The sequence below is a fragment of the Ambystoma mexicanum genome, chromosome 6p (genome assembly GCF_040938575.1).
Source record: "Ambystoma mexicanum isolate Mex_15411 chromosome 6p, UKY_AmexF1_1, whole genome shotgun sequence".
NCBI classification, from domain to species: domain Eukaryota; kingdom Metazoa; phylum Chordata; class Amphibia; order Caudata; family Ambystomatidae; genus Ambystoma; species Ambystoma mexicanum.
In genome coordinates, this window is record NC_090935.1 from 361,379,437 (window position 1) to 361,405,541 (window position 26,105).

At 47.1% G+C, this 26,105-nt stretch overlaps 1 protein-coding gene across 3 annotated transcripts in view; it reads right to left on the bottom strand.

The window, feature by feature from the left end:
• Positions 1 to 26,105, bottom strand: part of RANBP3L (RAN binding protein 3 like) — a 235,833-nt gene that overhangs the window by 17,816 nt on the left and 191,912 nt on the right. For all 3 annotated transcript variants that reach the window (XM_069627137.1, XM_069627138.1, XM_069627139.1), the window contains one exon: positions 12,887 to 13,085. In XM_069627137.1, coding sequence (XP_069483238.1) covers positions 12,887 to 13,085 — 199 coding nt within the window. The remainder of the gene's footprint in view (positions 1 to 12,886; positions 13,086 to 26,105) is intronic.

Consider the following 26,105-nt stretch of genomic DNA (forward strand, 5'->3'; position numbering starts at 1 on the left):
AATCGACCTCAAGATAAACTCCTCTGGAAATAATCTTGTTACTGGCTGTACTTCCATTTGCTGTTGCAGGAACCGAGTGCCAGGGAGAGAAACACCTGAATCGAGTGCATCATTTTTAAGTTGGACCCGAGCTCCAGGAAGATTCTCCGGACTCCCACGAAGCAGGACTAACCAAGCCTGAGCCACCTCAACAGAGAGCTGCTCCCCAGAAGCAAGGAAAGACCCCAAGGTATCCGAGAACCACAGTGGTGCTATTCGTGAGTAGCTGAAACCGTGAAGTGCTGCTGATCTGAACTTGGCCCATTGCTGCCACCGACCTGCGAATCGTATACGTCCTCCCTCTTGTCACCACGACTGAGGCCCAGGAACAACAGGATCTGCCATACTACAACAGGAACGGAAGCCAGCTGGAACCAATTTCTTCAGACCTAAGGTACTGTAAACTAAGTGGTACTTAACTCTTGCTGGGTAACTTGCTTGCTCTCAGTTGAGACTTGCATTTGTTGCCTTTTGCAGAGTTGCTTGCAGCTTTGCCCATCACAAGCCTCCCAGCTTGTGACCCAACAGGGATTTCATTTTCTACAAAGCTCTCTATAACATTGTGCAAGACTTTTGACTTACCTTCAAGAAGTGCCTCAGCTCCCCTAGACTTTGCTCAAGTGACATTGGCTGGCCTGGCTCCCCGAAGACTCGTCTAACCTCTGACTTTGTGTTTTGATCTGTCCCTCCAAAAAGTCATACATTCTTTACTTGCATAGCTGGGAAGGGTTAATCTACATTGCATTGGGGGTTCAAAAGTGCTTACCTGTTTGAGAAACTTGTTAACCATTGTTTCATTCCCTAACCTTTTCCTTTTGACACCAAACTCAGTATTGCTTTAAATGCACCAGTGATATATCAATGTCCACAGTGTCCTAGTTATTGAAGTCATCTCAAGGTGTAGGAATTGTCGTGTGCCATCCCAATGGGTATCTACTGATTTATTGAAACAGAGAGTCGATTTTGAATTATATTTCAGTATTACATATTTGCTCCCTTCAAAAGCAGGCTTACTGAACTGACTGCTAAATTAATAACTGTTTAATCAAGAAACCTTGGGTGTAAGTGTTATTTGGATAGTTGTCATTGTGAAAAACTATGTTGCAACACTACAACTCACATTGACCCCTTTTGAGATAAGCCTGGCTGTTCAGTCACTCTACCAACTTGTGTAGTACATGCTTATACCAAAGGTTGGGTTAACTATTGCCCAGAGGACAAGGCTGATGCAGTCTCCCACAGGGTACTGCATACAATCTTGCCTAACAGCCACCCTGCTGTTTGAGTGACAGCTAGGCTGTGCATGAATGGGAGAAACCTGCTCAAAAGGCGAGGGTTTTGGGACTGAAGACAGAGTCGACCACTGGGAAGAACCACCCGAAGAAACCGTGAACAAAGCTTGCTGCATCCTCCTGGACCTTTGAATTGCCTGGTGAAGCCCTGCTGCTGTACTGAAACTCCTTTTTCTAATCGGCAAGGGAAGCTCCAGAAGGGATGACTTCTTCCCTTGGGGTAGTGGGACCAACTAACCCCCAGCCAAACTCCACTGGACCACCTTCCCCGACTGGTTGTACTTCTTTGCTGCTGCAGGAACCGAGTGCCAGGGGGTCAAGAAATCCATAGTTGAGCGCAAGGTCTGGATGCGGCCAGAAGCTCCAGGCATCTCCCCAGGACCCTCCGGAAGCAGGATGACCAGAGCTCAAGTCCTCTCACCAGGGTGCAGGGCTCAAGGTGTGAAGGAAGCCCAACTGGTATCCAAGATCCACACTGGTGCTGTTTACCGAGTGCTGAAACCGTGAAGAGCCGCTGATCCAAAAAAAAAAAACATAGCTGCCGCTAACCTCCAAATTGCTGTGCAGGAGTCCTCCAGATGTTCTCCCTCTTGCCCCCACGACTGAGGCCCAGGAACACAGGATCTGCATCACTGCAACCAGACAGAATCCAGCGGGACCACTCTTCTTCTAACCACAGGTACTGTTCAGACTAGAGGTACTAACCTCAGTGTCTGTAGCCTTGCTCTTCTCAGTTGAGACTTGCAGTGGCTGCTTTTCTAGAGTTCATTTCAGCTCTATCCTTCACAGGTTTAACAGCTTGTGACCTTACATTGATTTGTCTTCAAGAAACTCTCTAACTTTGTGCAAGACCTTTACTATCTAAGAAATTCCCCAGCTCCATAGACTGTGCTCCAATTGACTTTGGCTGCCCTGGCTCCCTGCAGACTCTTCTTGTCCATTTGCCTTTGATACTTACTGTGCCTCATAGGTGATTACAGGGGTTTTAACTATTGTTGCTGGGAAAGGTTTTTATCTAGACTTCATTGGAAGATGTAAAGTGTTCACATGCTCTGAGAAACCGGTTTAACCTTTTTCCTTCCCTCAACCTTTCCTTTCTACAAACCTCAGAACCTACAAAGTGTATTAGAGATATACAAATGTCATTACTGTCATAGTAAGTGAAGTCACCTCAGGGTGTAGGAAGTGTGTAAGAAGCATCTCTAAAGAGAATCTACTAACTTTGTGTTGATTCTGGAAAAGTATTTTAAAGTATATTTGATTATTACATACATTACCCTTTTTAAAGAATGCTTATTTAAAAACTAATGTTAAATAAATAAATAACTATTTATAACGAAAACCTTGAGTGTAAGTGTTATTTGGCTACTTTTATTTATGGATTTCATTGCAACGGCTCACATTTACCCGTCTTGAGATAAGCCTTGCTGCTCAATCACACTACCAACTTGTGTAGTACAGGCCTATACCAATAGGTGGGTTTCCCAATACAAAGAGGATATAAGTATTGTGTAGTCTCCCCCAGGGTTACTACATCAATTCTTGCCTAACAGTCGTCCAGATAGCTACTACTGCTAATACTTTTGTGAACACCCTTGGCGCTGATGCAATGACGAAGAGGAGGACTTTGAATTGGCAATGATCTTGTTCAATTTTGAAGAGCAGGTATTTTCTGTGCGCTGGCAAAATTGAAATATGAAAGTATGCATCTTTCATATCTAATGCTGCCATGAAATCCCCCTGCTTTATCTCTTGTAACATTGTCATGCGAAACCTTTGAAGTTTGACATATGTGTTTGCTGGACGCAAGTCTTGAATAGGGCGCATAGTTAAGTCTTTCTTTGTCACAAGGAAGTATGTTGAATAAATACCATTTTTCACCTGGTCTGCTGCAACTGGTTCGATTGCGCTTTTTTTTCTAGAAGAATTTGTTACTCTTGTGGTGACATCTTTCAATGCTTTGGAGGGTGGTTCTGGGGTTTTTCTAGAACCTCGATACAGTATCCCCCTGCCACCGTGGATAAAACTCACTGATCGGATGTGATCCCCTCCCACACTTGGGTGAACTGACAAATTAGGCCTCTGACTGGAGTTGCAAGGGAGGGAACCCGGATCAGGGTGTGAGGGAGAATTCTCATTTCTGTGCTAATTCCCTTCAACCTTAGAGACCTCCAGCTCTTTTGCTGGACTTTAGTACTTTTCTTTTTAATTTTAACCCTGGAGTGAGTGAGATCTTTTTCTCACTCTCTCATGTGTTTTGAACTGATTTGGATTATGTATTTTCACTGTTTTTGGAGTCTGGCAAACTCCATAGGCATCTACTTTTTGTATGGTGACACACAGCACCTTCAGTGCAGTGTCCCAGAGAAATCCGTTAGATTTCTCCTAAGATTTAAATACCTTTTCTTGTGTGAATTACAGCTCCCAAGAATAGTAAAGTGAAATTTACTTTACTTAACTTTTCTCTTTGTAGGTCCAGCACACACCATTTTATGTGGAGTGCTGGGGGTTACCTAGTAGACCCTTATTCTACATTCTCGTGTAACATTTTTATGTTACCCTCACCACTTTAAATGGCTGGTGGCAGTGGTTTAATTTTGCCTACCGTTGTGCGTTTCTACTGCAGGCTGAACCCTCAGCTGCAGTACAGCACCCATGGGTGACCATTTTGTCAAAATGACCCCGTCTTCTTTTTTTGCCACTTTCTGTTTGTGACATATTTCTTTGGTTTTACTCTGCGCGTTGAGCCAGGTTGTGAGCCCTTTGTGCATTTTGCCTTTGGTGGGTTTCAGACCTGAAGCCCGCCTCTGGCTCCAGTGTGTCTGGAAGGACAGGATGTGAGGGAGGGTCCCGAAACTCCCCTGTCTTTGTCTCTAGGAATGCCTGAATGCAACCAGTCCTGATTGGCTGGCTGGTTAACCTTTTTCAGGACAGCCACCCTGCTGTGTGATTGATAGCCTAGGCATTACATGAATGGGAGAAACCTGCTTAAAAGGCGAGGGTTTTTGAGCTAGAGGCAGAATCGACCACTGGGAGAAACACCAGACGAAGAAACCGTGAACAAAGCTTGCTGCATACTCCTGGACCTTTGAATTGCACAGTGAAACCCTGCTGCTGTGCTGTACTCCTTTTTCACCTCGACAGAGAAGCTCCGGACGGAACAACTTCTCTCCTTGGGTTAGTGAGACCAACTAACCCAGAGATTAACTCCATTGGACCATCCTCCCTGTACTTCTTTGTTGCTGCAATAACCAAATGCCAGGGGTTGAGTATCCGTAGTCGAGTGAAACGTCTGAAGCAGTAACAAATCCAGCTAGAAGCTCCAGGAGTCTCCCGAGGACCCTCCAGAAGCAGGAGGGCCAGACCCCGAGTCCCCTCGCCAGAGTGGAGCACCCAAGAAGTGAAGGAAGCCCAACTGGCATCCGAGAACCGCAATGGTGCTGTTTGCTAAGCGCTGAAACCGCAAAGTGCTGCTGAAATGAAAAGAGCCCATAGCTGCCGACGACCTCCCAAGTACCGCCGCAGGAGCCCTCCAGACGTCCTCCCTCTTGTCCTCACGACTGAGGCTCAGGAACACAGGGTCTGCACTGCTGTAGTAAGACAGAATCCAGCTGGACCACTTCTTCAAACCAGAGGTACTGTTTAGGTTTGGGGTACTTACATCATTGCCTTTTGTAGCTGTGCTTTTCTCAGTTGGGAATTGCATTAGCTTACTTTTATAGTTAAGTCCAACTCTTTTTCTCACAGGCTTAACAGCTTGTGACCCTACAAGTGATTTTCTACCAACTCTCTAACTTTGTGCAAGACTGTCTCTGATATAAGAAGTGCCTCAGCTCCATAGACTGTGTTCCAATTGACTTTGGCTGTCCTGGCTCCCTGAAGACTCTTCTACTCCATTGACTTTGATAATGTGTGTCCCTCATAGGTGGTAGCTTGCTGTGAACCATTACTGCTGGGAAAGGCTTGTCTAGATTTCATTGTACGATTTAGTTGTCCTCACATCTACTGAGAACCTGTTCAAACCGTTTCCTTCCTTAAACCTTTCCTTTCTGCAACCTCAGAATCTGCAAAGTATAACTAGTGTGATATAAATGCCATTACTGTCCTTGTGATTGAAGTCACCTGAGGGTGTAGGAATTGTGTAAGAAGCATATCCAAAGATTATCTACTGACTTGTTCCGATTCTGAAAAGTAACTTTAAATTATATTTACCTTGTTACATGAATTGCCTTTTTAAAGAATGCTTATTTAAAAATTGCTGTTAAATAAATATTTATAACTGAAACCTTGAGTGTAAGTGTTACTTGGCTACATGTAGTTACGGATTTCATTTGTACAGCTCTACAGCTCACGTGTACTCCACTTGAAATAGGCATGGCTGCTCATTCACAGTACCAACTTGTGTAGTACAGACCTATACCCAACAGTGGGTTACCTAATACCAAGCAGTCACACAGTGTGACTGCATCGACTCTTACCTAACACAGGGCGTCATTGTTTAGAGGCAGGGGAGCCTCTGGAGACGGGCGCTCTAACCCTGCTTCTAGATATTTTATAACCTTTTTGAAAGTTGGGCTGGTAACTGTTTAACTTACTCTGTGTGTTGCCCCAGGATGAGGATTGGCCTGGGTTATATCCCATAGATCGTGGGTAACCTTGTCCACGAAAGGAGTGTCGGATATTGAACACCCCTCAGTGAACAAAAAGGTTTGTTAGTTATCTGGCCTAAAGATTTTAGAGTCTCATGCTCTTCTTTTGCACTCTTTGGTGCAACATCAACTGCCTTGCCAAACAACATGTTAGGTTCTATTGGCATATTTAAAAGTGAGGCCTGGGTTTCAAGCTTGAAACCTGACTGTTGTAGACACGTGTGCCATTTCATCAGGGTGCCTTCCGCAATAATGCATCCAGCATTATCTGCTGCCTCTAAATAGTTTTTTAGGATACAATTGGCAACCTCTTACCCCTCCGAGATGGTTTTAATGAGCTTAGATGTTAAGGGCTCAGGGACAGCCTCAATTTGTTGTTGGATTGTATCCCAGACATGGCAGTTATAACTGGCAAGCAGGGTGGTGTTATTGGCAATACAGGTTTGGTATGCAGCAGAGGATGCTACCTTCCTGCCTAGAGTATAGATATTTTTACTCTCCTTGTCTGGAGGCGCCTCCACGAATTCTAGCGGTGTGCCTGCCCTCTTTCTCGTTGTAGATACTACTAAGAAGTCAGGTTTTAGCTGACCTCTAATATAAAGGGGGTCTGGTGCAGCTGGCTTAAATATTTTTTGATGCAGTAGTTTACAACGCTTGTTAGGGTAGGTGTAAGTAGAGAGGCTTGAATGAGTCTCTGTACTGATTGGAAATTTGGGATTAACTGGGTTACAGATTATTTTTCCTCAGGATGTCGTTCATAAAGTCTGTCACATATTGAACCTCCTGTGTATTTATTTTGAATTGCTGTGCAGCTTTAATAAGCAGCTAATTGGGCCTCATTACAAGGTTGCCGGTCTGGTGAAATTGATGCCGGTATTACCGTACCGGCATCCATTACCGGACCGGAGTAGTCCGAGGGCATCGGCAGGGACCCGCCGTGGCCGGCCACACCATGGCCGGAATCATCGTTGACATGTGGCAGCCCTGCCAGTGACACCGGCATGCCGCAATTAGGCTCACATTAAGAGGTGACTGGACATGCAATTACTGTCATGGGCATGCCGGTAATAACGGTTACAATGATGCCGTTAACACCGGCATTGCATAGCAACCGCTAATAGGAATCTGGTGTGTAGAAACCTGCCACAGGTGCACACAATCAGCACAGGTGGAGGTAATGGAGTCTGGCACAGCACAAAATTAGCACTCCCACACACCACACCCCTCCCAAAGCCACAATGGTACCCTTAGCACAAGCAGTACTGGAGCTGGAGGCAGTGAACCAGAGTATGCAGCAGATGCATAGAAGGAGAAGGAGGGCGGGAATGGGCCAGCACATACCCATTGTGCAGGCAGTTGTAACCCGCAGGCAGCCACCAATCCCTCGCCTAAGGGCCAGCCCATTCAGCCTAACACCTGCTCAGATCCACACCCTGTACCGGATGGACAGGGACACCATCACCACAATAGTGGACCTCATACATGATGACCTGGTGAGCCTAATCAACATCCGGACAGCCATCCCTCCATTGCTGAAGGTAGTGAGTGCGCTACACTTCGTTGCCACAGGCATTTATCAGCACACGGTGGGGCAGCTGCATGGAATCACCCAACCCTGTTTCTCCCGTGTGCTGAACCAGGTGCTAGTTGCCCTCCTGTCCCACGCACGTGACCACATCAGTTTACCATGGACTGCGGAGGAGATGAATGCAAACAAAATAGCATTCTATGCACTGGCAGGCATGCCAAATGTAATAGGTGTGCTCAACTGTACACATGTGGAGCTGGTTATCTATCCGGCATGCTGTGGAAGTTGTGTACTGCAACAGGAAGCTGTACCATTCCCTGAATGTACAGATGGTGTGCGATGCACACAAAATAATCATGCGTTGCTGTGCAAGATACCCTGGCTCCACACAGGAGTGCGAGGGGCGGACAGGAGTGTGAGGGGCGGACAGGAGTTCGAGTGGCGGACAGGAGTGCGAGGGGCGGACAGGAGTGCGAGGGGCGGACAGGAGTGCGAGGGGCGGACAGGAGTGCGAGGGGCAGACAGGAGTGCGAGGGACGGACAGGAGTGCGAGGGGCGGACAGGAGTGCGAGGGGCGGACAGGAGTGCGAGGGGCAGACAGGAGTGCGAGGGGCAGACAGGAGTGCGAGGGGCGGACAGGACTGCGAGGGGTGGACAGGATTACATGCATGGGGCAGACAGGAGTGCAAGGGGCAGACAAGAGTGCGAGGGGCGGACGGGAGTGCGAGGGGCGGACAGGAGTGCGAGGGGCGGACAGGAGTGCGAGGGGCGGACAGGAGTACATGCATGGGGCAGACAGGAGTGCATGCACGGGTCAGTCAGAAGTGCATGCACGGGGCAGACAAGAGTGCATGGGGCAGACAAGAGTGCATGGGGCGGACTCGAGTGCATGAGTGCGTCGAGCAGACCGGAGTGTGTGGAGCAGACTGGGGTGAATGGAATGAATAAGAGTGCATGGAATGGACTAGAGCGCATAGAATTGCGTGATGTACATAGTATGGCTTGGAATGCTGGGAACGTTTGAAAGAGCATATAACCCATCCTATCACACCACCACGCTTACTCTCTTCTTTACACCACCACTCAACTAGAACACAGAGATACTATGACACCATTCGGTATAACTGTTCTCATACCAACATCCGCCGCTCACTCCCCATCACTCTAAGTAAGCAGTGCTGGTGACACACCCCCCAGCCAGGAGTTCTCCTCAGGCCTAACACAGCCACATTCAGTCTGGATAAATCCTGCCAGAACGGACACATACTCCTGATCTCTCAACCACCACACCTACCGCTAAGAAGCAGCTATTACACAAATACTGCACCAGCTGCACACATACCCAGTGCTCACATGCACCTTTGACTCCCTCTACTGACCTGAACTTCGGTTCCCAAGGGCGTTCAATCTACCAGCGCCTTCAACCATACCAATGGTATATAAGGCGCTATATAAATGCAAAATAACATAACATAACACATTATGCCATGGTGCTGCGCAACTCCACGCTGCCCCGCTACATGGAATGACACGCTGGACATCGTACCTCGCTGTTGGGTGAGTGTAACCATAGGGGCATGAGGGTCGTTGAATGGGGGGGAAGTAACCAGCATAGGCAACCTGTCTGCTGGGTGGGCCATGGGGGGCTTTGGGGAGGGGGGGGCTGTTACCAGCAAAGGCAACCTGTCTGCTGGGTGAGTCATGAGGGGCGTTGAGGGGGGGGGCAGTTACCAGCATAGGCAACCTGTCTGCTGGGTGGGCCATGGGGGGCATTGAATGGGGGGCAGTAACCAGCATAGGCAACCTGTCTGCCGGGTGGGCCATGAGGGGCGTTGAATGGGGGTTGGGAGGAGAGGCAACCTGTCTGCTGGAGAGTCTGATCACAGGGCGATGGGGGTTGATCCACTAATCCATCATCACTCCTGCAAAAACGCATAAATATTGCCAGGTATGCATTGAAGTGCAGAGGTACAGGGTAAGGCAATAGAAGGCTCAGATGAGGAATTACACCTAGCAATCAGCAGGATGAACCAGTCACCAGCCAGCAGGAGGAGGCACAATCCCCGTTGCACAGCAGCCAGCAGGATGACCCAGAGTCACCAGTATACAGCCAGCAGGAGGAGGCACAATCCCAGTTGCACAGCCAGTAGGAGGAGGCAGAATCCACGCCACCCAGGCAGACGAGCATACACGTAAGACAAACGGATGGCTACGGAGCAAACAGCACAGTGGAGCCAGTGAGCCCGAGTCACATAGCGGCGTTGCACTTGACAACCAAGCTGTGTTCACTCCACCAGGCCCTCTCCCACCTCCCTTGCCACTACCAGGACTGTGCCATATACAGGACATCGAGGGGCACCTCACTTGTATGGAAGGGCGGCAACAGGCAATGCACACCTTGGTGACCCAGTACATCACAGAGGCACAACTCACAAGGCACACATTGCAGGACTCCATGCGCAACATGCGTAGACTACTTGGCAGAGCCACAGAGGGTATCTACCACCTGGCTGGGCGCATTGAGAGGGTAACAGAGTCATGTCAAATATGGCTGCACAACGGAACATAACCACAACACACGGCCCATCCTCCAGCACAACACCCAGCAGCTCAATCCAGAGTAGCCCTGTGTGTCGATGGCAGCGACTGAAAAATGGTGATGAGTGCATCTTGACATGTGGTGGCTTTGGCCATGTGGTGGCACAGTGGTGACGGCAGCAGTTGGACAGTGATGTGTGCGTGCGCATGCAGCTGAAACTTGTGTTGGCAATACAGGGGACATGTGGGGTGTGTCAGTGGGGTTTGTTGATTGTGTTTGTGGCAGGAACATTCTACTTGTGTGGGAGGAGGCTTTCGGTGGGTGCAAATGCAGCAGGGATCTGGTGCCACTTACTTGACATTTTGACTTCACCATTGGCCTTGGGGATGAAGGTGTGTGGTGTGACTTTTGGATTACGGTAATGGTCACTCACTGTCATCATCAGATGTTGCTGCTCCCATCTCTGCATCTCCTACTATGCTCTCCATGTGGAGTATTGTGCTGCAGGTCTCCTCCCATGATGTGAGTTTGATGGGGGATGGCGCGCCACCTCCTGTGGCCAGCCCCTGGATGCGCTCAGCAGCAAGGAGGTTGCGGATCCGGAGACGTAGATCATCCCACCTCTTAAGACAATCTCAGACGGTCCAGGGTGTTGTCCCCACTGCCGTGACTTTGCGGGCCACTTCTTCCCATATGGCCTTTTTCCAGGGTTGTGCTGGCCGCTGCAGGTCAGTGCAGAAGACTACGTCTGTATGCTCCACAAGTGTGTCGACCAACATGTTGAACTCCTGCTCGCTGAAACTTGATTTTCGGCGACGGTCGGTGGCCTAGCTGCCATGGTGTACTTTGTTGTTGTCTACTCAGTTTTCCTGTTAGACTCCTGTAGACTGAGGATTGCAATGTATTGCATTTTAAAGATGCCTGCCGGTGCATTTCCCGTTCCGGCACGATGACGTTGTTTCCGGTGCCGGTATGACATATAATTATGGTGCCGGAGTTGGTGTCTGCGGCATTGAGGATGCCGGTATCAGCGGTTTGGGGACCGTTACCGGCATGCTGGTGCTACCGTGTTCGGCATGCTGGAATGCACGTGCACGCTGACTCGGAATCTATAGTAGATTCCGGCAGCAGTGCTACACGGAAACGGTAGCATTGGCATGCCGGTAATGTCCTTTTTTACCACCTTTCAACCTTCTAATGAGGCCCATTGTATTGGAGCTGATTGTCAACGTGGAAGTAGTAAATAGGCCGATCTTGGTCTTCTGGGGAGGGCAAAATGTAAATGTCTGGATCGTCGTTGTCATGGAGCTGATCCTGATTAAATTGGGTCATTCTGTGATACTTGATCACCTTGATGGGAAGGGTCAACAATGTACAGGTCATCAAAGGTGTCCTGACTGAGAGTAGTAAAGGGTAGGTGTGTGGAAGTGCTGGGCTGTGAGCTGTCCAGTCTTTGAACTTTTGCAGGTGGTTCCCTTCTAATTCCCTCCCTACCCTGTGCACCATGACGGTAAGTGAACTCTTCTGGATGCTTGTCCATAAAGTCGACAAAGCAATAAATCCTTTTCATTACTTGTTCGGTGGTTCATTCAGTGGACTTTGGGAACCGAGGGAGAAGGTTCTTGGAGAGATGCCTGCCTCCTGGGGTGTAAGGCCTCTGATAAGATGTCTTCAGAGGGTTTATAGTCTTTTTTTTGTTGTAATTTGTGTGTTTTATGTGATTTTGGCATCGAAATATTACCATGTTTTGACGTTCTGCCTTTAAGCAGCATCTTGGGAACATGTTTTTGAATATGTTGCTGCATTTTCAATGTGCCTGAATGTGTTGAAGATTTCACTTTCGATGTGAACTCTTCGGCGTGCGAAAGGAGGGCCTTTTTAGGCGCAGTGTAGGAAACGGGCTTACTCAGCACCTGTTTTGGAGACCTGTCATGCGGCGAACGTGAGGGCCCAGAGGGCAGTGTGTGTTTAGATTGTCCTGTCTCCCTTGATGCTGCATGGCTGTGTTTTGCCGACGGCGTGGTCGGCGGTCGGCTTGCGGATGTGTCTTTAGTGTGTTTGTGAGAATGTGTGATTTTGCCGCCGGGTTTCTACTCCATGACAGGACGGCTGACCGGCTTATCAGAGTCGGGAGCTCGCACCTGTTGTTCCGTAGACCCTCGACATCACTGACCGCTGTAGCTGCCTTCGACATCACTGAGCGCCGTAGCTGTCTTTGTTGCATTCATCCGCCAAGTCAATGGACTCAGCCTGCATTTCGTGTGTGGAGCTATCCGCCGATCGTTGCCGGAGATTGCTTGAAAGCAGGAGGTGAATATAATATTCAACTTTGCTCTGCAACACGCAACAAACTCTGGTGGTTAAAAATAACAATCTGAGGGACCTTGACGCGTGAAGGACCACAGTAGATGTCACACTAGAGATAGTATTACAAACATGCACATTCGAAGACCCTTTTCAAGTTTAAAAAACAAGACATGTAATACTCGGTGACTGCCACTAGATGTCGGCCTATGGCTGTTCAAAGAAATAAAAGCCAGTACAAAATGTGTTTATTTGTAAACTTTCAGGATTTAACAGATGTATTAGAGAGCACTGATTATTCTTAATTACCAAAATTAAGTATGGCATTACAAAATATGTTGTAGAATTATTGAATATATTAAATGAACACTACACCCCAAATATACAAAACCACAAACACTTATACAAAAAACCACACTTACTTTAAACATAATAAAACATGTATATAAAAACACTTGATGTACACATTTTCCATGAGCAGAACATTTGATGTGCACTAACGTTTGGCGATGAGAAACAATTTGAAAAGGTCTACCTGTCTTATTGCTGGCAAGGTGGCATGCTTGTTCACGGTCTTCATCTTCATCATCACTGTCCACATTCAGCAGCCCAATGCCGGTTTCTGGCTCTGCTTCATCCCGATTAACATCTGTCCTCTGTTCTGTGGTGATCCTCAGGGCCACCAGCCGATGATGTATTGCTGCATACAGACGACCAGCATCTTTTGCACTGGCCTACATGAAGCCAAGAGAAATATTTAAAAAATAATGAAGACAAATTTCTGGATAACAAATAAAACTCTTTCAAATAATGTGAAGTTATGGAAGCAGACAACGATACTCACTGTGCCAAACATAGTACTTTTCATCCATACTAAACAATCAACTCCTTGGAATCCAGTAGCCATGTGATTATGACCACCATTGCATTTATGGCAACGAGAACTGTAAACTAGGGTCTCTTTCCAAGCCGGCCTTCACCCCACTATCTATTCATTAAGCCTCACCTTTAGTGCAAACACAGCCGTTTGAAACACGAGGCTACACCACTCAACTCCACACACCTACTTTCCTCCCATTCCCCTTCTATTCTAGTTCCTTTCCCTTCAGAATGCCCTGAGCATCCCTGCTTTATTATTATTTTAGTTTGGCATCCACCCTCATTGTACAGCACTTTGTTGCTTCTCAAGGTTAGGTCTAGGGTCTATAAATTCCTAAAATTAAATAAATATACTTAGCACGCAAATCTGAGTCAAGGCAGTAGGTGCACACCAGTTACATAGGTGATTTACCACACACACGACTTCTAATATTGTCATAAGGCTATTTTACTCTACAGGTACCACAAAGCAGATCTCAAAGTGTGCAAGGCAACAACACCAGGCTCTAAAAAAAAACTTAAATCCTTTTTTATGGAATCCTACAATCAACTTTGAAACAAAATGTAAGACAAGTTATATCTGAAATTGTAAGTTTCAAAGTTTTTTCTTTTTGCCACTTTCCACCATTGACTTCAATGAAGTCGCCCAGCATACTTGCCTTCTGTCTGGATACAGAAAGATTTGGGGATGAGTGAGGCCCTTTGCCTCACTCACCTGCTTCTCTTACACATTTTGAGGTGCAGTAGTCTGTCCCTATGGCCACCAGTGGGTCTACCTTTGTTTTTCACCTTTATTTTTACAGTGTAGCACACACCACCTTTAGTGGGGTGCTAGATGGACACTGTCCCTTTTATTTTTCTTCAAGTAATATCCCAGTTACTTTTGTTATGTAGGCTGAGCGGGCTGGTAGCAGTGAACTGTTTTTCATCTTTATCCCAGTGCACAACTGTGCCCCTTTATTTTTGTCCTGCGAGAATTCCTCGAGTATCGTATTCTCAAAATGGCTGCTCCTCATGGTACAAGACGTGTTCTTTCTGCCACAGCCTTTGTTATGATATGATATGATAGGTTATTTATAACGCGCTTAATACCCAGAGGTTTCTAAGCACGAAACCGGGGATCGAACCTGCGTAGCTCCGTGTCATCAGGTTGGAAATTGCCAAATAGAGCATGAAGTTTCACTGCAATCCAGCACTCGCTACATTGGGTTGTGTGGACTTCCTGTGCTACTGGGATCAAATTCGAGCCCTTTGTATCCTGTCCTGGGACTTTCGCTGTGTGTATGTATTAAGACCTATTAACCATTTGAAGGCCTGTATAATTTCTATAACTGTTTTTTACCCCCGCCCCCTTTGCAGTGTGTGTATTTCCATGATTATCTGTGTTGCATTCTAAAGTGGTAGGTTACACATCTGGTGTTACCCAACTCTGGTACATATGTTTTTTTTAGTAATTGTACTACTCAGTAGTGTGTCGATTTAACTTCTTGTCTCTGCTAATAGTATATTTTGGTACTTGCGTCTGTGGAGCTCTGTTCCTTAAAATACTTTACCCTTCTTAATTTTACTTCACAGAAAGGCTACCTCCTTCTGAGTTTAAGCCCAAATGCTCGCCATAGAGAGTTTGGTCAAAAACCTTGGAGTGAAACTTCTTGCACCTTTAGGTTGGCTTCTCAAAACACTTCACCAAGTAGGTTTTGACGAAGGCCATAAGAAAATATTCAGCTGTTCAAGAACTAGAAAACAACTATTGCAAAACCAAATTATAGCTCATCAGCACAAAACAAAAGCTTTGCATATTTAAATGGAACATTGATGGGCAACATAGTGAACTGGTGTAGTTATAAATACTTATGGGCGATCTTTAAGAATAAGGCCGCAATAGAGGGAGCAAGCAGCAGGGCAAGATTAACAAAATCGTACAAATTGTTGAAGGACTTGGAAAATTTGACATCTTGAATAGACTATGTTGCAGCTAACAGAAGCCTATAAAAGTAAGACAGCTGCCACACAGTTGTATATGGGTTAGAAACTTGGAAATTTGAAAGGCCCTGTTAGGCAAGATTGGATGCAGTAACCCTGTGGGAGACTACATCAGCCATGTCCTCCTGGTAATAGGTAACCCACCTATTGGTATACTTTGTACTACACAAGTTGGTAGAGTGACTGAGCAGCCAGGATTATCTCAAGAGGGGTCAATGTGAGCTGTAGGGTTGTAACAGAGATTCACAGTGATAGGTATTCAAAAACACTTACTCTCAAGGTTTTCTACTAAAATAAAATATTTATTTAACAGTCAGTTTTTAAATAAGTCGTTTTTAAAAATGGCAATATGCAACAATAGAAATACACTTCATAACACTTCCTCAGATTTAAGATAAGCAAATAGATACCATTTTGGGATGCCTCACACACACTTCCTACACCCTAAGGGGACTTAAATTGCTACGACAATGTTGGCATTGATATATCACTTTTTATACCTAATGCAATTCTGAGTTGGTGGAAAAGGAAAAGGTTAGGGAAGGAAAAGGTCAACAGATTCTCAGAGCATGTGAATATTTTTCAATCTCCCAATGAAGTCTAGATCAGATCTTTCCCAGCAATACAAATTAAACTTATGTACCACATATGAGGGACAGTTAGAGCCAAAGTCAATGGGTCAGAATAGTCTGCAGGGAGCCAGGACAGCCAAAGTCAATTTGAATAATGTGTATGGGGCTAAGTCACTTCTTAAGATAGCACAAAAGTCTTACACAATGTTATTAGATAGTTTGTAGTAATAAAATCACTGTTGTGCCACAAACTGCAAGGCATGTGAAGGGCAGAGCTGAAATTAAATCTGCAAAATGCAGCTACTGCAAGTCTCCAGTAAGAACAAGCAAGCTACAGACACAAGAGGAGTCAAGACAGTCCCTTGGTTGGAAGACGAGGATCCAGCTGGCTTCTGTTCTGGTTGCAGTCTTGCAGATCCTGGGTTCCTGGCCCTCAGTCATGGGGACAGAAAGAGGACGTCTGGAGGACTCCTGCACTGTAGTTTGAAGGTCGTCGGCAGCTACAGGCTCTTTCCAATTCAGCAACACTTTGTGGTTTCAGCTACCGGTCAATAGACCGCGGTTCTTGGACATGTGATGGGATTCCCTTGCTTCTGGGGTCCAGCGCTCTGGTGAGGTGGGTCAGGTTTGGGTCATCCTGCTTCGGGAGGGTCCCCAGGATCTTCCTGGAGCTTGGGTCCGGGTTAAAGACGATGCACTCGATTCTGGGTTTCCCGACCCTTGCCACTCGGTTCCAGCAGCAGCAATGACGTCCAGCCAGTTGGGGAAGGTCCTCCAGCAAAGTTAGTCTTGGGGTTAGTTGGTCCCACCAACCCAAGGAAAGAAGTTGTCCGTTCCGGGGGCTTCTCTAGTCGATTCGGAATTGGAGTTTCAGCACTGCAGCAGGGCTTCACCGGGCAGTTCACCCAGGAGGATGCAGCAAGCTTCACTTCAAGCTTCCTTCGTCGATGTTTCGTCCAGTGGTCGACTCTGCCTTCAGTTCAAGAAGCCTCGCCTTTTATGCAGGTTTCTCCCATTCATGGACAGCGAGGCTGTCACTCGCACAGCAGGGTGGATATCCTGCAAGGACAGCCAGCCAGCCAATTAGCACTGGGTGCATTCAGGTAACCAAGGAGACTAAGGACAGGGAGTTTTGGGCACCTCCCTCGCTTCCTGTCCTGCCAGACACAATGGAGCCAGAGCCAGGTTTCAGCATTGAAGCCCGTCAAAGGCAAAATTAACAAAAGGGTTAAACCTGGTTTGGTGCGCAGAGTAAAACCCAAGAAAGACCTCACAAGCAAGAAATGGCGAAAAAAGAAGACCGGCCATTTTGACAAAAATGGGCGACCATGGGTGCACTACTGCAGCTGAGGATTCAGCCTGCGGTAGAAATGCACAATGGTAGGAAAATTAAACCACTGCCACCAGCCATTAGGAGTAGTGAGGGTAACATAAATAATGTTACATGAGTAAGTAGGAAAAGGGGCTACTAAGTAACCTCCCAGTACTTGCACATAAAATGGGGTGTACTGGACCTCCATAAGGAAAACAGGCAAGTAAACTCAATTTCAGAAAAAAAGATTACAAGCCCTAAGTTGCGCTTTTACCTATAAAGAGTCTTGATGCAGCCAATATTCAGTTTCAGTGTGTCTTTTATTAGTTAGACATCATTTGTTGAAGAAAAAAGATTAATTTGTATGAGTTAGATCCTTAGGTCAAGAAAAAAACACAAACCTAAATAGCCTGCAACCAAGGCGGGGAAACACGTGTCGAGGTCCAGACACTGTTATCTAACAGCAATATAGGTACTCACTTTTGGAAAACTTTAAAGATTCACCAATGCACAAACTGTAAGGCCTAGGTGACTCTACTAATTGGAATCTTCAAAGTTTGACAGTGAAGCAACTGCAATTTATGTTTGTGTTTTTTTCTTGACCTAAGGATCTAACTCATACAAATTCATTTTTTTCTTCAACAAATGATGTCTAACTAATAAAAGACACACTGAAACTGCATATTGGCTGCATCAAGACTCTTTATTGGTAAAAGCGCAACTTAGGGCTTGTAATCTTTTTTTCTGTTATTCAAAGTCCTGACCAGTCACAGGACAAAGCCACAGTTAGCAGCAAACCAGGAAATTATACAACCCAAACTGGAAAGCGCCAGTGCTCTTCAGGACTGGAAACATTTCTTGTTCTTAGTGTAATTAAAGTCAATTTCACTTTACTAATCTTGGGAACAGTAGTTCACCCAAGAGAAGGTATTTAAACCTTATGAGAAATTCAAAGGACTTCTCTGTGACACTGCACTGAAGGTGCCATCTGTCACAATACAAAAGTAGATGCATATGGAGTTTGGCAGACTCCAAAAACAAAAGAAACTCCGTCCAAATCAGATCAACAATACATGAGACGGGAAATGTGGCCTGCGGAAGTGCTAGCGGAGCAACCTGATACGGTTATTGAGACGATGTACGATGTCTCGGAGGGTGGGCACGAAATATCCCGCATATACGAATTATTGATGACTAGGGTGGGTAGGGAGGTGCTCCAACTGAGGCGAGACTGGGAGGAGGAGGTGGGAGAACCTATGTTGGATGGACAATGGGACAGAGTTCAAAGGTATCACAAGAAAGTGTCCCGCAACGCAAGGCTTCAGCAGATACAGCTGTATGTCACCCATAGGGCATATATGACCCCTGGGAGGATCGCCAGGTTTGGAAATTCAGCGGTACAAAAATGCTCACGGTGCGGGGAGGTGGATGCTGGATTGATGCACATGTTTTGGGCTTGCCCGGAGGTGGTCAGATTCTGGGCGGAGGTTAAGCTACGCCTAGCAGAAAAGGGGATTGCGCTGGAAGTGGAGTCAGTATGGGCATGAATGCTGGGGGTGTTCGCCAGACCACGCAACCTGAAGCACATTAGTAAAATGAAAGACCTGGCCTACATCCTGGCCAAACGGAGAATCGCAATGGGTTGGAAGGCTGCCCAACGGCCCAGAATAGAGAGGTGGTGGGCGGACCTCCTAAAGTGGGCAGATGCAGAAACGGCAGCCTGGTAAGAGGCGGGGAGGAAGAAGCGGGACCCCTGACAGCGTGGAGGCATTGGTGGCCACGATGGCGGGACCCCCCGGGCAGATCCCAGTGAAGTTGACACAAGGGGGACTGCCAAGTAAGACACGTATATAGATACGCAAGCTACTGGCATTGGAACAGGGGCTCGAGTTAAAGGGGTGGGAGGGGTGAGGACGGCGATGCGCAAGGAGTGCACATAATGAAGCAAAACTTATATGCAATGTCCTCAATGTTTGGAATGTTTGGTGTGGTGGTAATAAAATAATAAAAATTGTTTTAAAAAAAACAATACATGAGAGAATGAGAAAAAGCCCTCACTCCAGGATAAAAATTAAATGTCCTAAAGTCCAGCAAAAAATGTACGGGTCTCTAAGGTTTGAAGGGAATTAGCACAGAAATTAGAATTATCCCTAACGAGTAACACTTAATTAGTCCTACGTCACGTCCCCCTTCCTCCATACTTTATGGGCGATTACAAGTGACACAGCTGCTCTGGGGAGGAGAGCTTGACACTCTAGGCAAACGGATTACGGAGGACAGCCTGGCCAAATGCTGCGTCAGCCCTGGCACTGGTTTCCAGACACTAGTGCTTGCAGAATAACGATGGAGTGGCCCATGTCGCCGCCCTGCTAATCACTTGCCACGGAACATGACGTTGGAAGGCAACAGCCGCTGCCTTGGCCCTGATGGCGTGACCGTGCATGCCCCTTGGTGATTCTTTGTGCTGAGGCTTGTATGCCTCCTGGATGGCTGCAGTCATCCATCTAGCTATTGAAGCTTTGGATGCTTGCTGTCCAGGCCTTGAGCCGCCAAATGTGACAAATAAGATGCCCGTCTTGCGTAAGTCCTTGGTTCTGTCAAGATAGAATTTTAATTTTCTTCTTACGTCTAAACAGTGAAAACCCTTTTATGCGTCTTCCCCGGGGCTTGGAAAGAAGGTGGGGCACAAAATGTCTTTGTTAATGTGGAAGGAGTGAGTGCGGAGCACGACCTTGTCCCGGTGAAACCTAGTGTAGGGCTCGGAAGCCACTAGAGTCTGAATTTCGCTAGCTCTGAGAGCTGAATGAAGCCCCACTAGTAGCACTGTCTTGAGCGTGACTTATTTGATGTCCACTGTGGCCATGGGCTCAAATGGGTTGTGCGCAAGTGCGCTTACAACAACATTGAAATCCCAGACTGGGTGCGGGCGTCTGAAAGGTGGGCAACCTGGTTAACCCAGCTAGATGCCTTTTCAATGCTGGGTTGGCCGAGGAAAAGGTAAACCTGTCTGAGTTCCTGTATGCGTCAATGGCTGCTAAGTATAATAATAATAATGAATAATAATTTAGCATTTATATAGCGCTACGAACCCTCAGGTAGCTGAGCGCTGCTTATTACCCACGGTGTGTGGTGCTCATTTATCGACCTCGGAAGGATGAAAGGCTGAGTTTGGCCCTGCCGGGATTTGAACCTGCGTCAGCAGACTCTGCACAGATGTAAAAGCGATCGCTCTACTCGCTGTGCTATCAGACCGTTATGTCCTGTAGGTGTCGACCTGGACCCCTAATCTGGCTAAATACGCTGAGAAAGACAACACCTGGTCCAGAGTGCAGGATAGCGGGTCCTCTCTGTTTTCATTGGACCAGAAGCAAAACCTGGTCCATTTGCTTTAATATTGCTTTCGAGTAGCCTGTCTCCTGGCTCCCAACCAACTCGAGTCTGTCCGCCTCCTGGTTCGATTCCCACCGCAGGTGCATCGCAGAGATCCAGATGTCCTGCGCAATCGCCCACTCCCAGATGCTGAGGACCAGCCTGCAAAGGAGCGGGGATCTGGTGCTGCCTGCTTGTTGAGGTAATACATGCAGGTAGAGTTGTCCATCCGAATGCAAACTGCACTGCTCCTGATGAGCGGGAGGAATGCCTTGAGTACAAGCCAAATGGCCATCATTTCCAGCCAGCTGATGTGATTTTCTTGTCTGTCTGTAACCACACACCGTGCACAGAATTTGTCCCGAGGATAGCGACCCACCAATGGAGTAAGGAATCCGTAGTTAGGTATGATCCGCCTGAGGGTGCCTGAATGGTCAGCCCACCATGAGGTTCACCTCCTGCCCCCACCAAGTGAGTTCTTGCTGTAGGTGAGCAGGTATCGTGACCAGGGCTTCTTGATGACCAGACATCGGGTTCCGGGATGACGAAACATTTAGTTGCAGCTTCCTCATTCACAGCCTAGTGCAACGGATGGCCAGGAGGCATGCTCCCAGTATTCTGAGCAGGTGCTGGTAACCCCAGGCCATTATTACTGTTCTGATTAGGAAGTGTGCAACGGAGGATTTGATCGCTGCCACTTTCTCCTACGTGGGGAACACCTTCTGCTTCTGAGTATCGCACAGCAGCCCCAAGAACACCAGAGATTGTGTAGGGTAGAGTTGAGACTTTTGGAAGTTGATAGAGAACCCCAGTTTGTAGAGTGTAGCCATGAGTCTGCCCGCTGCGTACCTGACCTGCTCCGAGGATCCCCTTCGGACTAACCAGTCATTCAGGTTAGAATTAACATGAAGGCCCTCCGACCTGAGCAGGGCTGCCACTGCGTTCATCAGTCTTGTGAACACACTCAGCGTTGAGTTCAGGCCGAATGGCAACACCTTCAATTGAAAATGCAAACCCATGACCCGGAACAACAGGAATAGTGAAGTGAAACCAACAGCATTACTTTTGGGTAGAGGCACAACCAAATCACAGGTGAGTAAAATAACCTTACATCTATTTTCTATCAGAATGGCAAAACAGTTTCTAAGGGAAGAAAGATTTACATATACTTTTCAGAATGGCCAAACATTTCTAAGGTAAGTAATAACTTTTGTAACTGTTCACGCTCAGAGTTAGTTATCAACCAACTTCTTTTGCAAGTAAGTAACTTTTAAACACGTGTTCTCTTTTCTAGGCAAAACGCCAATCCTTGGAAGTCTTTGCCTTATTCTTGGAGCATGAGTGTTCTCAGTGGCAGAAGGTGGGTCACTAGGGTCTAGTGTCCAACAGGCAGGTCAGGATAGGTTCTTAAGTAGCAGAAGTCAGAGTTCCTAAGGAAGACGGTTAGAACAAGTAACTACTTTACTTTAGAGTTAGTTGAGGGTCCAGGGGCTTCACAGAAGACACCCTAGGAAGATTCCAGCAAGGGCCTGGGTACACTAGACGAGAGGACTCTGAATCACAGAAAACATCCCAAAACTACACAGGAATCACAAGAGACTTAAGGTAAGTAAATAACCAAAAACAAGGGGGGGTTCTGGGAGTCCCTCTGTCGGACATTAGTCCTGGTTATGAGAGCCTTACCCAGATTCTTTAGCTAACTATCTTTAACAGAGGAGAAATATTCAAAACATATCAGTCTTTGTCCTGCCATTGGGCAGTCCACCACCGAAATGCTAGGCAATTCTCCTCTGAACAAGAGTACCAACAGCAACCCTAGACACGTGTTGCGTTCTGGTTTGACCTCATCAGAAGGGTGGAGCTGTGCCGCTCTAAGAAGCCAGCACAGCACCTCAGCACAGAAGAAGATTTTTCAGCAGGAGGACTTCAGGATCTGTAGCCAAAAACCTGGTAGTTTCAGCAAGATTCGCAATTCGGAAGACCGTGCACCTCTCAATGACTCGAGGTCCCAGGGAATTGGGGTATTGCAGCCGGCAAGGTCACAGCACGGCGTGGGTTGGCTCAAAATGCAGGTCTCTTCTTGAGTCTAGTGGGTCTCACAAGGCCTGGGTCGGGGTCATTGTTTGCGGAATTCCCAGGTCGATTGGAAGGAAGGGCTACAGCAGGCTCTCCGGTCGCTGTAAATCGTTTCAGCCGCAAATTCTTCCTCTTCCTCTTCGGTTTTGGTTCCAGTGGTCGACTATCTCTTCAGCTTCCAGGTTTGGACTTTTATGCAGGAACCCAGCCAATTAAAGAGCCCTGCAACATTGAAACTTGGGGGATTGGCAATCCTTTCAGGACAGCCAGCCTCCCAGTTTGATCTGGAATCTCACACTCAGGCTGGAAGACAAAGGGCTGCAGAGTTTTGGACTCCCCCCTCGTTTCCTGCCTTCACAGAGACTGGTGGGGAATCCAAAGGATTCCTGCCGAAGCTAAAAATCACACAAAGGAATTTCCCACACTGGAATGTCAGGAGAAGAAAGAAGGAAGGACAGGAAACACTAAAATGGTGGAAAAAGAAGACAGGGGCCATTTTGGTAAAATGAGCACCCTTGGGTGCCTTTACCACAGCTGTGGAAACAGCCCACGGTAAAGGAGCACCGAATTAGTAAAAGGTATCACTGCCACCAGCAATTAGGCAAGCTTGTCCCTGTAACAGACAGTTTTAGTGTGAAAAGGGATACATTGGGCCACATTACAGGCTTAGCGGTAACCCTTCCAGTGCTACCGGCGGGTTGCCACCGGACCCGTAAAAATGTATACCGGCGCTGCTCTTCCCGGTGCCACCGGCTCATTACGAGTCCGGTGGCCGGGAAGTCTGGTGCCGGTAAATTTGTAAATCCCCATTCCCATTGAGTCTGAGAGGACTCTATAGGACAGGGGACACGGAAGCACTGGCAGTGTTGTTAAGGGTGCTGGTACATCCGTGATGGCTTTGCTTATCATGATTGATGCGCCCGGCAGGGTCAGACCGGTCAGGCACAGCAGCTCCGGCAGGCAAAACCATAGGCCCTTATTTCTAGACCGGCAAACTTTGGCATGAGGCCCATTGTATCTCCCCAGCACTCCACATATTGAAATGTAAAAGGTATACAAAGATCCTTTCTACCCTTGGGAACTGTAGTTCTCACAAGGTTAATCAGAGAAAGTTAAAAGGGGAGCCCAAACGGCAACCCAGCAACAATAGGCAGTATGTGCAAAAAGTTTTCAAAGAGGATAACATTTAAAAGGCACTATTTAGAGTCTTAAAATGACACCCATGAAAAGAGTAAAAGACTCTGTGGAAAAAAGTTCCCCTCATTGAGGTATAAGGAAAATAATCCACCTGTAAAGCAAAATGTTCTGGGAGATGAAAATCTTACCCAACACTCTCCACAAGGGAACGTATTTCTGTTAAAATTGAAAGAGTCCCGGACTGTGGGAGGGTGGGGGGGGGGCAAAGGCAGGGGAAGCTGAAAGCCTGTGGAGACTACCGAAATCACCCATGAGTCCGTAAAACAAGAGCACCAAGCTTGACTGTGCAGGGCCAGTCTGCCCCCAACTGGTGTGCTCTGGATTTGAGAACAGCTGTCATTGCTATGTTGAATCGGAGGCAGATGACTGGGAGGGGGACTGAAAAAAGCCCTTGTGCAAAGACTTTTGGTGTGTTTGCTTATGTTGGCTGGGCGACCTGTCCAGTTGCCTGGCCCGGCGGTCCTGGAAACCCGAGAAACTGCCAAAGGATCGCCCTCTGTCTGATCGAGAATGGCCCTGTGTGAAGGTTTTAGCTGCTGGCTTGGTGAGAATGGCCAGGGATTTGGCCGTCTGTGAGCTGCTCTTCTTTTTATCGAGTTCCTCGTCCATGGTGGAGTGGAACAAGTCGCTGCCCTCGAAAGGCAGGTCTAGGATTCTGTCCTGAACATCAGGGTTGAATCTATTTTCCTGGAGCCATGCCATCCTTCTCTTGTCAGTAACCACACAGATTGCCCTGCTAGCAGTATCTATGTGCACCACCGTGGCTTCCATGATGTCCTGTGCCACTAGTTTCGCTTCGGCGAGTCCTGCCTTGAAAGAGGCTTGTTTGTGGGCTGTAAATATCTGGGAGGAAGTCTGCAATTTACCTCCACAGCCGTTGGTTAGCAGCTGCCAGGATGGCATTGGCGTTGACCTGCCTGAGGTGAAGCCCAGCATTCGAGTACACCTTCTTCCCGTAGGCCTCAAGTATTTTGTCTTCCTTGCCCAGTAGTGCTGAAGTTGAGGGGCTCGTGGTAGAGGTTTGAGGCTTGGCGTTCATAAAGGCTGCCGCAACGACTGACGACAGTGGCTGAGGAGAAACGCCCTCCACCTGCCTGAATTTTGCATCCAGCCTTTTATTTTATTTTTTAAATATAGTTTTTTTTTAAACTCTTTTTATTAGTGGCTACACAAAGGCACATGGCACTCCCCCGCCCGCACAGTACATATACAAACAAATTATTGACACCATGATCATGACATTCATATATCAGCACGTAGAGTCATCGTCATCAGAGGCCAAGTTACATAGATATGTTCTAAATGGGCCCCATATGTCCTTAGGTCTAAAACCTGTGGGTCGGGTCATAGCATATTGCTCCTCTGCTTCATTCACATAGGTCAATTCACGAAGAAATTGATTTATGCCGGGTGGGTTTACATTCTTCCATTTCAATAGAATACATTTTTTAGCAATAGCACATGCAACATTGAACAATCTTCTAATTTTCTCAGAACATTTGCCTATGTCTCCAAAAAGGTATTTTTGGGGTTTCAGGTCTGGGGGAATTTGTGTGATCTCCGCCAACATTTCGGGAACCTCGCTCCAAAAGTTCTGCACCACACAGCATTCCCAGTACATATGGTAGTTTCCAGCCTGTGGCATATTACATTTGGGCCATGCATCTGACGCGCCTGGGGTGAATTTCGCTATTTTGATAGGGGTGTAATGCAATCTATTAAGAATTTTGAATTGAATCAGCCGCAGGCCTGCATTTAGGGATACATTTTTAGTCAGTGAACAATATCTGTTCCATTTCTCGTCTTCAATGGCCATCTGTAAATCCCTTTCCCATTTGTCTTTTATTTGATTAATAGTGGGGGTGTGGGTCTGTACTGCCGCATATAATTTAGAAATTCCCAACCCCCCCACTGCCGTCACCATCTGCAAGCAGGGGTGTGGTTGAGGCTTGTCCGGGAACAGCATCCATTTCTTTTGAAATGCGGATCTCATGCAGTAATATTGGAGCGTTCTAAGTTGGCCACCTCCAAACGCTCTTACTATTTCCTCCAGGGATGCAAATTTGCCATTTATAAACACATCACCAATTTTCATTTCCATGTCGGGGTCCCAGGCTTCCTGTATCGCGCTATCGTGTGTGGGGGGTATACCTGGATAGTTCCAGAGAGGTATGACTGGATTATAGAGTGTTTCTATAAGTAGTCTTCTGTTTATGGCCTCCCATGCCTTAACCGTACAGCTGACAGGGTTATAATCACATGTATCTCTGTATTGCGTGTCAAAGATGACTGATTGTATATTTGTGGGGTGCATAGTGTATTCCTCTATCAGGGCGTGGGGTGTCGTATGTGTGGTATCATACCAG